This window comes from Rhodnius prolixus, unplaced genomic scaffold (assembly GCF_049639745.1).
Source record: "Rhodnius prolixus isolate KJV_2025 unplaced genomic scaffold, Rpr scaffold_17, whole genome shotgun sequence".
Lineage (NCBI taxonomy): Eukaryota > Metazoa > Arthropoda > Insecta > Hemiptera > Reduviidae > Rhodnius > Rhodnius prolixus.
In genome coordinates, this window is record NW_027411626.1 from 3,088,284 (window position 1) to 3,103,505 (window position 15,222).

General features: G+C 32.8%; 1 protein-coding gene and 1 non-coding gene across 5 annotated transcripts; one reads left to right on the forward strand and one right to left on the reverse strand.

Annotated features, from left to right (window-relative positions):
- Positions 1–2,198: 2,198 nt before the first annotated feature.
- Positions 2,199–2,305, reverse strand: LOC141459775 (U6 spliceosomal RNA). Its single transcript, XR_012461615.1, has one exon. It is a non-coding gene; the product is annotated as a U6 spliceosomal RNA (small nuclear RNA).
- Positions 2,306–2,657: 352 nt separating this feature from the next.
- On the forward strand, positions 2,658–15,171 carry LOC141459642 (calpain-B-like). Of its 4 annotated transcripts, none has more exons than XR_012461558.1 (16): positions 2,658–2,915; positions 4,154–4,333; positions 4,531–4,600; positions 4,755–4,872; positions 5,499–5,633; positions 5,737–5,908; positions 6,488–6,666; positions 9,683–9,936; positions 10,010–10,173; positions 10,569–10,786; positions 11,273–11,318; positions 12,417–12,546; positions 12,820–12,882; positions 13,231–13,355; positions 13,435–13,661; positions 14,007–14,146. XR_012461558.1 is itself a non-coding variant. In XM_074138947.1 (16 exons), the coding sequence occupies exons 1-16, from the start codon at positions 2,880–2,882 to the stop codon at positions 15,058–15,060; spliced, it is 2,172 nt and encodes a 723-aa protein (XP_073995048.1). In that variant the 5' UTR covers positions 2,658–2,879; the 3' UTR covers positions 15,061–15,171. The 4 variants fall into 4 exon arrangements, 1 of the variants encoding a protein (XP_073995048.1); XM_074138947.1 differs by lacking the exon at positions 13,435–13,661 and adding an exon at positions 14,975–15,171 and having other exon boundaries at positions 14,007–14,202; XR_012461560.1 differs by lacking the exons at positions 13,231–13,355; positions 13,435–13,661 and adding an exon at positions 14,975–15,003 and having other exon boundaries at positions 14,007–14,202.
- Positions 15,172–15,222: the final 51 nt, after the last annotated feature.

The following is a 15,222-nucleotide window of genomic DNA, read 5'->3' on the forward strand; positions in this document are numbered from 1 at the left end:
TCAATTCTCCGTCTAGGTCTTGGATATTATTCAATGGTTAATAAAAGAACCAGTAGTAAAGTATGTTTGCTAGTTGGCTTCTTCTTCCAATGTTGTAGCTTAATGTAAAGCTCACCTTAAAATGCAGGCTTTCCTTTTACATTAGATTCTTTTACTCTACTAAGAGAAAGTATTATCGATTTTGAGTTTCTTCCTGGAGGGGGTGAAGAAACGGGAAATCATAGGAAGTTCAAGTGATCTAATGCCAGCTATGAGGAGGGAAACCGGGCCATTAGTGTTTGGACTAAATTCGTACAGATTCAGATTTACAGAAAGGTATTTTTTCGAAAACTTTTTCAATGATTTTCTTCAAACTTATGCTCACTGTACATACATAGAACTGTAACTTTTCTTTTAGACATTGTCCAAGTAAAATTCAATATTAAGGCATTTCTGAGGAAGTTAGACTTAACGATAAAGTATGTAGTTCGTCCGAAAGTGCTACTTCACTGAATAAATTTAGCGATTTTGGGTGATTTTTTTTATTTCATATGTAAACGTCGTTGGTACCAAATTTTTATTGTTATTTTACCAAATTGATTCATTTACTGCGTACTTATATAATTTTTTGGGGGTAATGGATTTCTATTTATGGGTTCAGGAATGTTAAAGTATTGCTTGCTTGATCTTGGCCACTTTTATCTACATTTGTCGGCTGGAAATCGATAGTTTAGCGAGTAAAAGAAGTGTGGAGGTTGAATTTTGGTTATCAATAAAGCTAGTATATAGAGTACATACCAATAGTGTTATTGGATGGTGTATTTTTATTTGTTTGAAAGTACATTTGGTATTTTTAGAGTATATCGCTCTATTTATGTACAGGCGTTATTTTTTTGGAATTTGTGAAGAATTTATATATATATATAAATTATATGTATAAAACGTCACAAAGAGAGGCCGAACAGGTAATGTAAAGAAGGTACATAGTACTTGTCATAACACTATTTGCAAGAAACTGATTCACAAAAACGGGTATACGAGTGATATACAGGGTGACCAGAGTTATATGTTCCACCCACTTGTTTTTTAAACATCCGGTGATTTCGAAAACACGTGTTTAATCATTTTTAGTCAAGTTTATTTTCAGTGATTGACCCATTCTTTTAAACCCCAATATCTCGAGATACAGCATCCAACTTTTTTTTTTCAAATGGAACGTTATATTTTTTTTGCATATTTTTATAGTATTTGAGCTCTTAAAAAAAAATTTTTTTTTTAAATCAGATTTTTCAAAAGTTATGCTAATTTAAAATATGAAAAACAAATTTCAGTTTAATGACAAAATTACCTTATTTTTTTTTTTTTAAGAAGCTGTTCATACTGGGCACCATAAACGGATAGGCAAGCTAAAACTCTGGACTCCCACGCTCTGTTTGTAGCAGCACTTATGGTGGTAAAGACAAGATCTAGGCAGGCTAGAGTTATTCGACGTTCCAGAACTTCGACTATAGCCATGGAATTAAGGTTACTTCATTTTTTAGATATCCCCACAAAAAATAGTCCATTAGCTATTTCTTATGTGTGGGCCACTAAGTGAAATACTTGATATTATTATTATGGAACATAAATTAGCTTATTTATAAGGAAATTTCACCTTCTTTATAATGATCTTATTGAAATTGATGTAGCTTTAATAGTTAGAGAAGTATAGGACAACTATTTGCTAAAAAGTAGTAACACTTTGAAAAAACATAAAATTAAAAATATCCATAAAACGAAGCCGAATCGAGCCATAGTTTATATAGAATTTTTTCTTGCAAAAGATGCCCACAATTGCCTCCAGAAGTAACGGTAGTATTATGCTTAACAATCTGTATATATATATTTTGCAGCAAACGCTGAATAATACATCCATTATTATTCTAAATTTAGTGAAAGAAGTTCAATTATCAATCGCTAGAATTGAAAGTAGCGATAGAAAAAATGCAATTGCTAGATTAACACTTCTATATGTGCTAATTCCCAATTATGTAATAGCTTCTTTTAAAAAATTCACTTTAATAAATACCATTTTAAATTTAATGTTCAAACTCAGCAATACCTTTGGAATATTAAGAATTTTAGACAGCCCAGTTAAATCTTTTTAACCGTGGGTCTAACTTCTTAAATAAAGATGAGACAATCTTCTTTCATAGTGATGTAACTTCGGCCCCAAAATATAAAATGAAGAACGCTTCACGGTACTGAGAATCATTCTTGTCCAGGAGCCAAACTAATCTTCTCTGTATCGTTTCAAATTTAGTGAATGTACCTCTGAAACCAGTACAGCACGATTTAATTTAACATTCAAGGCTCACTAACCTACTTAACTTTTAGCGAGCAGTTTTCATCAAATTAAACAGTAATATCTTCTTAATTATTGAATGGATTTCAGATAAATTTGAATATTGTACACTTAAGAGAAGAACTTCACGCTCGTGTGAGGAAAACTCGGTTCGTGAAAACTCGACATCAACACTCGGAATAATAAACCATTGCCAACCTAACCAAATAGTCTGCAATTTTTTACTCTCACTCCCAAAAAAAATAAACTTTTTTTCCGCAAACACATGACTTCAAGAAACAAAAAATAAATAATAAACTACTTAAAATAACATATTGTGTTTTTTGTGCGTGTAAATTTCAAATGTACCCCATTCTATTTAAAATTATTTGTTACTAAATATTAAAATACTATTCTAAGACTCTGCAGATATACCAAAATTAATAGAATTTATGCTGTTATTATATTTGTTGTATTTATAAGAGACACCTGGAGGTGGTGAAAGAATGAATTAAAGAGGACCTCCACGGAACTGTTTGCCTCCATTCCTCGCAACAAACAACAGCACCGCACCCCTATGCCGTACAAGAAAGGAAAATTACTTATTTACAATGTAAGTCCTTGTTATGGATACATTAATCAATTGTGATTCAGTTAGCTGTGGTGGCATGAAACTGCTGGGGTTCAGCCTGTAAAAAGTTTAAGGTTTTACATCCCTGTTTCTCTCAAGGAGGCAGTATTGTTAAGGGGAAGCGTAAATATCCAATCCAACTTTTGTAACTCAAATTTAATTAAAGAGGCTAACCATTCTACATTTGTGCTCAAGAGGAGTTCCCGTTCTTACGGAAATCTTCTGACGTAGACTTTATAAAAAAAATTCAGATTAATTATAAATTAGTAATCAAAACTCGTTCAAACCCTGATCAAAAAATATATGAATTTCTATTAATTTAAATATCTTTACTAGCTTTTGAAGGTAAACAGAATCCTGAAAAAATATTTATAATCCAAACGTACGTCCAGGCTTAGCCAAAGCCAACACCAAATGGAAATAACTGTGTTTAATCAAATATTTAGAAATTTAAAAAAAAAAACTTCAGAAAATTATCAAATCCAAATTTGAAAAACTACAGTTCAGGCTAATTCTAACAAAAACGAAAATACTTCTTTTACTTACTGAAAAAGAGTGACAAAACAATGATCAAACTAAACAGGCTGCACTTTAATTCTTTTGCTTTAACATAGAAAGAAAAGTAATCTGGAAGAATTTAAGGAATAATATCGTGATGTACTATAAATATTTCCATTTAATTTTTAATTGTTTGCAAACGTGCAACCTACGCACGAACGACACTGTTGGGAATTTAAATCACATTGTTTGCTAGTGTGACTGCGATTTAAGAGAAGTGTCCACGAAACTGAAATCGTATACGAACTTTGAAGAAGGCCTTATATAAACTCTTAGTGTTTACTAAACTATAGAACATGTGTTCCAACGTCAGGATGCAATCCTACCATCAGCGCATTCTACAGTAGGTTTTTGTTAATTCCTCGCTAGCTATGTTCTCTATTTCGTTCAAGCAAAGAAAATGTATACATTCGCAACGTTTTTGTAAGAATGGAAAAGTTTTGGCTTTAGCAATACATAATTTGTCACCAGATTTATCTCCGATGGATACCTGTGTTAGAACTGTGATTGACTGCCCTATTTGGAGTTTATAAATTTTAAAAACAGAAAACCATCAGAAATATGGGAATTAAAACTTTTAAATTTATTTTCTGCTTTGAAAACAATTTTTCTTTAATATAATGTCATTTCGACATTGAAATGAAATATGCTTTGTGTTTCAGTTTGGTGAAAAAGGGTCAGATGTCAAACCAAGCCCATCTGTAGTTCAAGATTACTTCGGACTGAAAGTACAGTGCTTAAGTAAGGGTTCATTATTCCAGGACCCTCTATTTCCTGCCGTCAATTCTACCTTATTTTACTCTAAACCAAATCTCCCGACGTATAAGTGGAAACGTCCAGGTGTCAGTATTTGTTTGTAGTTGTTTCTTCATTTTCCATACTTCTAGTAACAGAAATTCATATAGTTTCAAATAGTTACAATAGTTTCTCTAACGATAGTAAAGTGAAAATAGTTATTTTTATCCCTTCTGAATGCTTCAGTTTTCCTTCTCTTCAAAAGTTTGTGGAAAATTATTTAATAATCAATTATTTTTCCCAGGAAATATGTAATAAGCCGAAATTCTTCGTCAGTGGTGCTTCAAGGTTTGATGTACTGCAAGGAGATATAGGTACGTACATATTTAGTAAACTAAATACACATATGATAAATCACGGAGTAGCGGAGTTATTTTATCTGTGACGGCTGCACCATTATTAACTCTCATATTGGAATATAGGAACATTACTGCACATCTAAAAAACATTTTTCAATCCTGTGAACAGGTGATTGTTGGTTATCAGTAACAATTGCTAATTTGCCTTCAAACCCACATTTATTCGAATTAATTGTACCAGATGGTCAGTCCTTTGAAGAGAATTACGCTGGGATATTCCATTTTAGGTTAGTATCTAATGTTTTTGTTTACATTTTCCCTTACTAGACTATTAGATTAGGTTCTGTGGTTGTAACATTTTTTTTTTTTGAGAATATTTGATGAAATCGAAGCATTTAAATTTAATTGTTGAAATAGGATGAAAAAATGTCATTTTAAGTCATATTTTGTATTTCTTATTGTGCCGAGCTTTTGACCCGGGGACTAGGTCATCTTCAGGGCTGTGGAACAAAATTTACAGTGTGCTTACAATAATTATATTAAAATAAATTTGTATAATTTAATGTAATTTACAAAATGATTTACCTAATTGACAATGTAATATTTTACATCATTAATGTTTGTCTTGTCTGCTTATGAACTGAGCAACTGAGTGTGATGGGTTTCATATGTTTGTTGAGAGGAGGTCATTGTTGCCAACTGTCAAAAGATGTTATTAAGTATTTTGAAGTGAGATGGCGTATCTGTTGTTTAAAATGTTCCAGTCAATTTTAAAATTTAGACTGTCTTTTGTATATATATCATTTCTAAAAATACTTAAATACTTAATAACATCCTGTACATATTTAATTGATTACTCATATATTTCTATGAGTAAATACTGTATTTATTTACATGAAATACTAATTTGAAGATTTTGGCGATATGGTCGTTGGGTAGACGTTGTTATTGACGATAGACTTCCAACAAATCAAAATGAACTTGTTTATCTACATTCATCAGAAAAAAACGAATTCTGGAGTGCTCTACTTCACAAAGCTTACGCCAAGTAATATAGAATTTTAAATTGATAATAAATTACTGTTAATAATTTTAATTTTAATGAATAATTTTTTGTTCTTTTATTATTTTTATTTTTAAACAAATCACAGGATCCATGGCTCATATGGAGCTCTTCATTCCGGCAATGATGTGGAATCGTTGGAAGATTTTACCGGCGGTATTTGTGAAATCTATAGTTTGAAACTTGAGGTGCCAGATAATTTGTATACAATTATGTTGAAAGCATACGAAAGATCATCACTAATGACGTGTTCAACACCGGTAATTGCTATTATTCTTTCCTACAATTACATAATTGGGCCTTATCTGAATGTGGGTACTTGTAACTAAATAATTGCATTGGTAAGTTCCTCCGAAGGTGTGTACTGTACCGTCGTCATAAAACAAAGATGTCAGATATTGGGAAATGTTTCATTGGGAAGAAGATTCTGCTATTTAAATTTCCTGAAAGAAATACACAACATACTGTTCTTTGAAACGACAGTAGCTTAACTTAAAAAAAATATTGGAAGGGCATCGAGATAATTCTTGGACACAGCTCCCACTGGGAAGCAGGTTATTAGAATAAATAAAGGGAACCAGTCCGGTTACCTTAGAAATCGAAAGGTTTTTTAAAATTGTAGGTTTTTTCATCGATCTGGGTTGCTTTAACTGAAGGGAATTTCAATATTATCTAAGTAAAACATCTCAGAACGTACTCTTTCGAACATCGGATTTATCAGGATTGTGGACACATTATCCCACACTGAAGATGTAATCCCATTTTCAAAATTCTAATTACTTTACATAGTGCTCTTGTTGATTTTTCATCTATATCCGATACACTTCACTTAATTGTAGAATGTTGGCGGAGAATTGCAAAAACGTACACCACAAGGATTATTAACACGACATTCGTACAGTGTTACCAAAGTTCAGTATGTGGAAGTTGACACACCCACGCTTTCTGGCCGGGTTCCTTTGATAAGGTTACGCAATCCTTGGGGAGATGTCGAATGGAATGGAGCTTGGAGTGATAAGTAAGTAGCTTCTCTTTATTAACAATCAAAGATGGTGGAGTGCGCCGAACTGCCAAAACAGGTTTGGCGTAATCAAAATAGGCGAGATTAGGACTGACCAAAAGAAGCCTATTCTGTCGCCCTATGTAATTCTTATAGAATCAACCTGTCCAAAAACAAGATCCTGGGCATTTCCACCAGATATTGTATGAAATTTCAGCTCCTCATGTTTGCTAAGTGAATTCTGGTTTTCTGTACAGGAGATCTTGTATCGTAAAGCTGCGATTTTAACAGCATGAGACAGGATATGAGATAGAGTTTCCTCTCTTCATGTTACAGTCTGGACTCAACCACTTAAAAGTCCCTTTCGACGTGTTTTTTTTTTTAAATCTAAAGTGTGTAAATAAAAGCATAAAAGGTAAGTCAGCATGAACACTCGACCTGGTTAGAGTTGAGATACACTGCGGGTTGCTGGTATTACTATATGAAAGTGTATCACTTTGCCTTGAGCAGTAAGGCCTCTGAATATGTGGTTAAAAAACCAATGCAGTCTAGAAGATCCAAGGACCACAGATTGAGAGAAGTCCATCGGAATAATTGATAGGTATTCACTACTGGGCCGAGTGCATGTCCTAAAGTTAGATTCCCAACGACTCTCAACAAGACCTAAAAACAGTGGGACCATTGAGAATCCTTTTTTCTCTTGTATCAAACAGGTAAAAGAGTCCAGATAAGGCATGGAGTGATTTCAGACTCTTCGAGTCCACTTTGTCGCTGGATTGTCCATTTCTATTGCTATTTAACTGCCAGATTCTCCAACAGAAGTTTAAAGATCTGAATGGCACATAGAGTGCACAATACTAGATGATAATAGTTTAACAATAATAATAAACAATAATAGAGGGAGCTTGCTAGTTGAGCTAATTGGAAAATTTGGATTTTTTTTTTTTAATGTAACGGCCGTTCTATTGGTGATCGTCTAGTCAGCTTCACTTATATTCAAACAAAAGGATGCAACGTTATAGATTTAGTTTGGTGTAATATAAGTACTGCTTATTTGATAAATGATTTTAAAATTATTAATAACTCTAGTTTTTCGGTTCACAATTTTAGCATATTAAGTTTATCTCGGGTGTGCCCAAAAAAGGGAACATCAAAATAAGAAGAAACCTAGGTTCTCAATGCAAGTTGTTATAAGAAATTTGGAACAGTTTAAAATGCTGATATTTTGTCAGTAGTATGCACTACTAATGGTAAATTCTGGAATGTTAGTAAACAAAACAATTAAGTACGTGAATGATTACAAGGGTATAAAAAATAAACCCTAGTTTACCACAGATTGTTAACGAGCAAAACAAAGACTCGAAAAAACAGAATTCGTTTAATCAGGAAACACTAAATTAATATTCTATCTCAAAAAGAGAATATTGCACCGCAATAAAAATAAAAGAAAGTATATTGAGCAAATAACTATTGCTTTAAGAAATGTACGAAACCAATCTGAATTTTGGTTGGCAATTATCAAATTTAAATTTAAAACCATCAACACGTCAAATAAAATTTCTCCTCGAGAATGGGAAACTTATTATTCTAAACTTCTTCCAAAAAAGACAAATATTGATGAAAGATATTTCATTGGTCCTTCGATCTTTGGTTTGATTGGGAAATAAAGCTGGAGGAAGTTTAAAAATGGATCAATAAAAGTAAAACAAATAAAGCAGACGGTCTAGAATTAATACCAAATGAATGTTTAAACTGGCTCAATTTCCTTGTGTCTTTATTTAATTTAATAAAATTTGAAATTCAGAAACTATCCCAAAATCTTGGTCATGTATTAGAATGAGGTTAATACATAAGAAGAAGGGAGACCCTCTGAACCCTTTCAATTACCAGGGGGAGATTGCAATATTTAATTCTTTACAAATATTATTCATGAAAGGCTTGGAAACCGGGTGGTATGTAATTACGTCATACCTGAGGAACAGCTAGGTTTCTGGGAAGGCAAAGGGTGCCTTAATAATGTTTTTATATTGTCGGGAATGTTAAACGCACATTTAAGGTTGTAAAAAGTAAGTTATACGCCACTTTTATTGACCTAAAAAAGAGCTATTGATACCGTAAATCACGACAAGTTGAGAAAGGCCAATTGAGATTCTTTAAATTATTGCTATATTCTACATTTATCTAGAAGTACTCCTAACCTTTGTATTAGAATGGAAGAGTGCACATACAATCTAAAGTTTTCAGCAGAATGTTAAGGTGGTAGCTGGCTATGATTATAATCTCTCTAAAATGAGTTATTTGAAACAATTAGATTTAATAGATAATAGAGGCATGCCATTCAATTGGGCAAGAGAGCTTAAACAGTATCTTTCTGGTATTGGTTTATGGCGATCACAGAACTTAAAAACTAGTTGAAGAAAAATATGAATCTATTTTTATGTAGTTTAGAAACAATATAAGTCGTCATGTCGCCATTGTGAAGAGTAGATACAATCTATCTCACTTATCGCAATCTAAGTACCTTTGATTTAGATGAGACGCATCTAAAGGTAAACAAGCATATAAGTAACTTTTGACTGATAGCACAGTTATGTCTTTATTACAAAAAAATGTGTCGCATAACTTTTAATAACCACTACTATCAATTTGATGCAGATTTAACTTGTCCTCTCTGCCAGTTGCACGCACCATATGACTGATTTCACTTCTTAATGAACTGCTTGGGCTCATCATCACACAGAGCTAAATATCTAGAAAAACTGCAATTTTTCTGCAATCTTAGACGTTGATAAATTTATTTCTATTAAGTTTTTCAACTACTACATCTGAAGAGAAAATAAGGATATACACTTGTTTTATACTGAAAGTTTTAAATTAAGAGACTCAATATTATCTTAAGGTTGGGATTATTATTGTTATTATTGTTGTAACTTCAAGAAATATGCATTTCTTACTTGTTTTAATTTATATACATGCATAAGTACTAATTTAACTTAGCTTCGTTCTTGAAGAAATTGCCTTCTTTTACCTACAGTTGGCCAGAATGGAATCATATCTCAGAAAAAACGAAGAAAGAACTTGAAATGCAGCAAAAAAGTGATGGTGAATTTTGGATCTCCTATACAGACTTGCTGCAATACCTCGATCGTTTGCGTATTTGCAATTTGCATCCAGATTCATTGAACCCAAACGTATATAAAGATGACGACAGTAAACTTTGGAAGTTGTATTGCTTTGAAGGTGAATGGGTGCGTGGAAGTACAGCCGGCGGATGTCAAAACTATTTGGGTAAAAAAATATTTATTTATTGTTTTAGGAAATACATTCCTTTATTAATATAAAATTTAGAATTTATTTATAGAAACACATTGGCGTAATCCCCAATATAGAATCAAGTTGGCTGCTAATTTGAAAAATGACTCTGGAAACAAATGTTCTGTGATCATAGCATTAATGCAGAAGCATAGACGTTCTCAAAGGAATATTGGCGTTGTTAAGCTTGGGATTGGTTTTGAAGTATTTTATGTAATTACAATTTTCTTTTAATTTATTTTTCTTTCACTCATTGTTGTAAGGAAAAGCATTGCGTTCGCCTCATGTAGACCAATTGAGTTTTAAATGTGTTAAAGTTTAAATTCTGATTGAATAAAACCTTTGTTTTGGTAGAGAAGGTTGTATCAGGCTTCTCTGTAAGGTTACATTTCTTCGTAATACACGGTTTTACAAACTGTACTCTACTGGTAATGGCAATAGTTAATTATGTCTCAAATGTTCAGAATCTAAAGAAAATATGTTGGAACAAGAGCTGGGGATTATTTAAAATAATTTGAAGAATTTCTAATAAATATTACCCATCACTCTTGAGAAACTTGAGTAAGAGAATGTGGTGTTTGTGTTCATACTAGATATTTCTGTTACAGCTCCAAGATCCGGATAATTTACCAAAACCACTTGATCAAATCTTTTTCTTAGATAACATTGCCGTAGCAGTAACCTCAAATTATATAAAATCACGAGAAGTAAGCCGTCAATTTCAATTATCACCAGGTGAATACTGTATTGTGCCGTCTTCATATTATCCTAACGAAGAAGGAGAATTTCTGTTAAGAGTGTTCACTAAAGAGGAAATTAACATGGAGTAAGTAGATGGCTGTCGATTTGTTATATATTTATAGATTAATCTTTGAATTCATATGGGTTTCACAAAGTTTTCCTTGCTCTAGTGTTACTTACAATGATGGTTGGCGTGTAGACTGCTTTAGGTTTACCTACTTAAGTAGCAGGTTCACTTTGAAGTTGAACATTACAATCACTTAAGTGATTAAGCTCCGAACATTTTATATTTACATACATTATGTAGTTAATAAAACCGTAAATTACTCTAAAACGCAATTTTTTTGGTTACGAAATACGCCCTAGTAGAAAAGTTCTCAAAGGATAGTGAACAGTTTGAGGGTGTAGGGATTTGGAAACAAACAATTCATTACCCTGGGTCAAAAAGAAGAAACAAAATCATTTTCACAGTGCTTCAGATATATTTTTATAGCTTTTCTTAGCGTTTAGATGTTTCTATTAAGTTTAATATCTCATTTTCATCGTTTAATACTAAACATTATGCTTGCAGGGAATACGGTGAAGAACTTGAAATAACCAAACCTGCCCAAAGCAGAGTGAGTTTATATATTTATTAGTTATGAGTAGATTCACGTAGATCTTATAACATTGGAAATGAAAGTGAGTACAGTAGGCGATATTCCTAGTCGAGATTGTATTCTTTTAGATGATGCGCAGGAAGAATAATTCTATCGAACCATTTAGGAATACTTATCGGTTGGCTACCATAAATATTCTAATTAAATATTATTCATTTCCTATCACCTTTCTCCTGTTAATCGGGAAGGTTATATAGGTTTTCGCTAACCTGCAGATTTTCGATTTTTAGATTTCACAGGAATTATCCGTTTGGAGGTTCACGGAGTCCAAAAATTGGTTCTTAAAATTGATGTAGGTGTTCGCCTTACGGAGTAGTGGACTAGCCACTTCTTCAGGGGTCTTGGAGTCTCTGCGGGTATCCCAGCCTAACCACATGAACATGTGCAAACATATACTGTTACACCCCAATGCATTTATACAATAATCATACGGCATAGTCATCTGTACATGGAGGGGCTTGGCATTGGCTCGGAACCATTGTGCAGATTGAGTCAGGATTAACAGAAACCGGCCTCTCACTAGCTGTTCTATTGCAATCGAGTGAATGCTCTATGAAACTTTTGGATCTTTGAGCCCAAAGGAGATAGTAGCGCAAAAATAACAAGTAGGGAAAGTCAACCACCTCTTTAGTAGTGGAGGTTTCATCTACTATATCCAAAGGGAATGGTAGAAGAATAAGCCTCTTTTTGCTGCGGTGCCTTGGGGGCATTCAACTCCGATAATCTAATCTAATTGGTGTATGTACGATGTATATCCACTGCACCGCTAAAATTAAAAATCAAAATATTCTGGTGCTTTTTCAGTTGCCTCATCGCTCGTTCAGGGTCATGTTTAAGAAACATGGTGAAACTGGGTCTTCTTTTTCGCTTTTATTTCACCGACATGTTCATTTTCTTTAGTCAGTTTTCCAACTTAACTCTTCGCTTGGTCGTAAACAGTAATGTTAATTAAATAAGTTTTATTGTTTCTATTCAACTCTCACAATGAATCTAGTAAAAACAGTTTTCCAAGAAGATGTTTTTTGGGTTAAAAGTCACTTTCATTACAAACAACAGGTGCAAGTACCAAAAGACTCTGAAAAGAATCTGATAAAATTGGCGACGAAGTCCTATGCAAAGTTCGCCAATGGAAAGGAAATAGATTGGGTGCAACTTAAGGAAATCTTAGACGAGGAATTAGGCCAAAGTAAGTCTGATCAATTAAAAATCAATACATTTAAATAGAGGGAGGAGTTTATTAGTTACAACTTTATATTTAATTAATGTCCAGTTATGCTCCTGATTGTTATATTTACAGAAGTTATTCTAAAAGGAGAAATTGTAATTATTCTTTTTATATTTATTTAAAACAATGAATTTGGATAACCAATTATTCTTATTTTGCAAATTGTTTTATTAATAATAAATTTTTGATAATTAGACAAAACTGAATAACTTGTGTTCACTGATTTTGTAACAGATCTTACCGGAACTGGCATTATCTCGAAAGCACTGAAGCTGTTCTCTACCACGTATGATTCTGGTAAAAATATCATTTCCAATTTGATTTGAGTTTTTAGTTGTAATAAATAAGATATATATATATTTTTATTTATACGATTTAAAATATTTGTATAAATCTACGTGTATAGAAAGGATTAGGAACTATTTTCGAGAATGTGCTTAATTCTGCGAGAAAAGAGGTACTTCCGGTGGTGGAAATTTCTTGAAGCTCAGTTTTAGCTTTTAAACAGTATTCAAGACACCTGTAGATTAGAGAGAAATGGTACTTTAAAGGGAATCTATTCTCATTCCTTTTCCAGAAGTTCTCTTTGTGCATTTGGAAAACTTCTGGGAAATATATTAACTAATTTTATACACGATTTTGTAGAACCTCTTGGTGGCTTTTCAAGGGAAATATGTCGCAGCTTCATCGCCATGATGGATACAGATCGTTCATGTAAACTGGGCTTGGAGGAATTCACACGTCTGTTTATTGTAATTCAAGAATGGAAGGTTTAATTTTTTTTATTGATAATTTTTGTATTTAACTTATATTATCTCATTTGGACGGCTAATCATGTTCTCCTCACAGTTTAATTGTGGCTTACGAGCAAGGGAAGAAATTTAAAACTGCTAGAGAAACTATCGATCATCATGCATCGTCAGGAGTGGAAGTTGGTTTTGGCTGCCATGGTAGGCAACTAGCCGAATCCAAACACTTCCGTTTGTGGAGAGGAAGCGAAAACACTATGAGAGCGGTATTCGAAGAGGGGGTTAACTCCTCCTTAACAATTCCAATACATTCCCCACACACTAAATGTACAGAACCCTTAAACAAGTACTAGATTTCATTAATTTTATTCCATTAATTTTACAAAACGGTTTACTGCTTATTAACATCTTCACTAACATCCACGCACACAATGTAAACCTTCATCACTGTGGAAGTCTCTATACCAAACTGGTAAATCTACTTCTGGTGTTGGATGAATGGCTGAAACCGGTGAAGGATGGAATAAACGTGACGATAAAATGAATAAATGTTACGACTTACAAAATCAAATTATATTATCTAGCAATACGGGCCTGAGCACATTTTTATACAAAAAATAAACTTTGCCCCAATAATATTGATTATTATTTAAACAGTAATTTATTTTACAGGCTGTATTCGAATCATATGACAAGGCTAAAACAGGTTATCTAGAACCATTTGGCTTGAACGAAGCGTTAAAATCAGCTGGCTTCAAACTCAATAATCAAGTACGTAACGCTTTGTGTCATCGATATGCCAGTAGCGATGGAAGAATTAGATTTGACGACTTCCTCATGTGCGCTATCAAACTCGACACTCTCATAAGTAAGTGGAGTTTAATTTTAGTATCAGAGGATGAATTGATCAGTCACTGCTGAAACAAGTGGCAGAACGGAAGGTAGGACAGTTGTATAAGGGTTGATCATCAAAAACTGCACGAAAAAGCGTAACGTTGAAAAACACCCAACTTTGACAATTTTTTTCTCTTTTTCTATTAAAGATAAAATTATCAAATTTTCTTTGAAATATCGGGCAAATCCTCGAACAAAAGTGATTTTTTTTTGCGACTACTCAACTTTTATATTTATGAATTTCATGAATAAGATGTCAGATAATTTAGAATTTCATGAAGATGTGCCTCTTGGGAGATCTTGTCGCTGTGTATCTTTAGTCGGGGAGTTCGCCCCAGCCGAGTAAGGAACCGTCTTAAATATTTATTACTAATAACTCTGCAAATTAGCAAGTACCGATTATTTCATTCACATATCAGCTCAAAATCTCAGCCATTGATAACGAACGAAAATGCTGTGTTTTATTAAAATTTTAAAATTCTAGGTTTTCAAATACTACAAATTTTAAACCTCTATATCTCTATTCACATTGTTCATATCTTAATGAATTCTTCACCTAATTATAGAGAAAAGTTAGTATAACTGGTATAAATTACAATATTTTGGTGATAATAAGAATTAAGATATGGAAGGTGAAATTTTAAATAAAATCTATAGAGTACAATGAAATTTTTTGTCACCAGTTTAAACAACTTAAAATGATGCCTAGATTATTATCTAGAGGGTTATCTAATGTGTTCTTTCAGATAACTTTAGAAACAAAGATCCCAACAATACGAATGAAGCTAAGTTCTCTTTAGAAGAATGGGTGGCAAACATTGTCTACTTCTAGAATTCAAGAGAAAATGAGAGTTCGCTAGAAGAATACAACTCTATTTGGAACCCGATATTAAATGTTACAATTTTATTATGTAAATAAAGCAAACTGTGATCATTTATGCTATTAACTTTTACTTGTTGACAATGATTATGAAGACTACATAAAAAATTATGA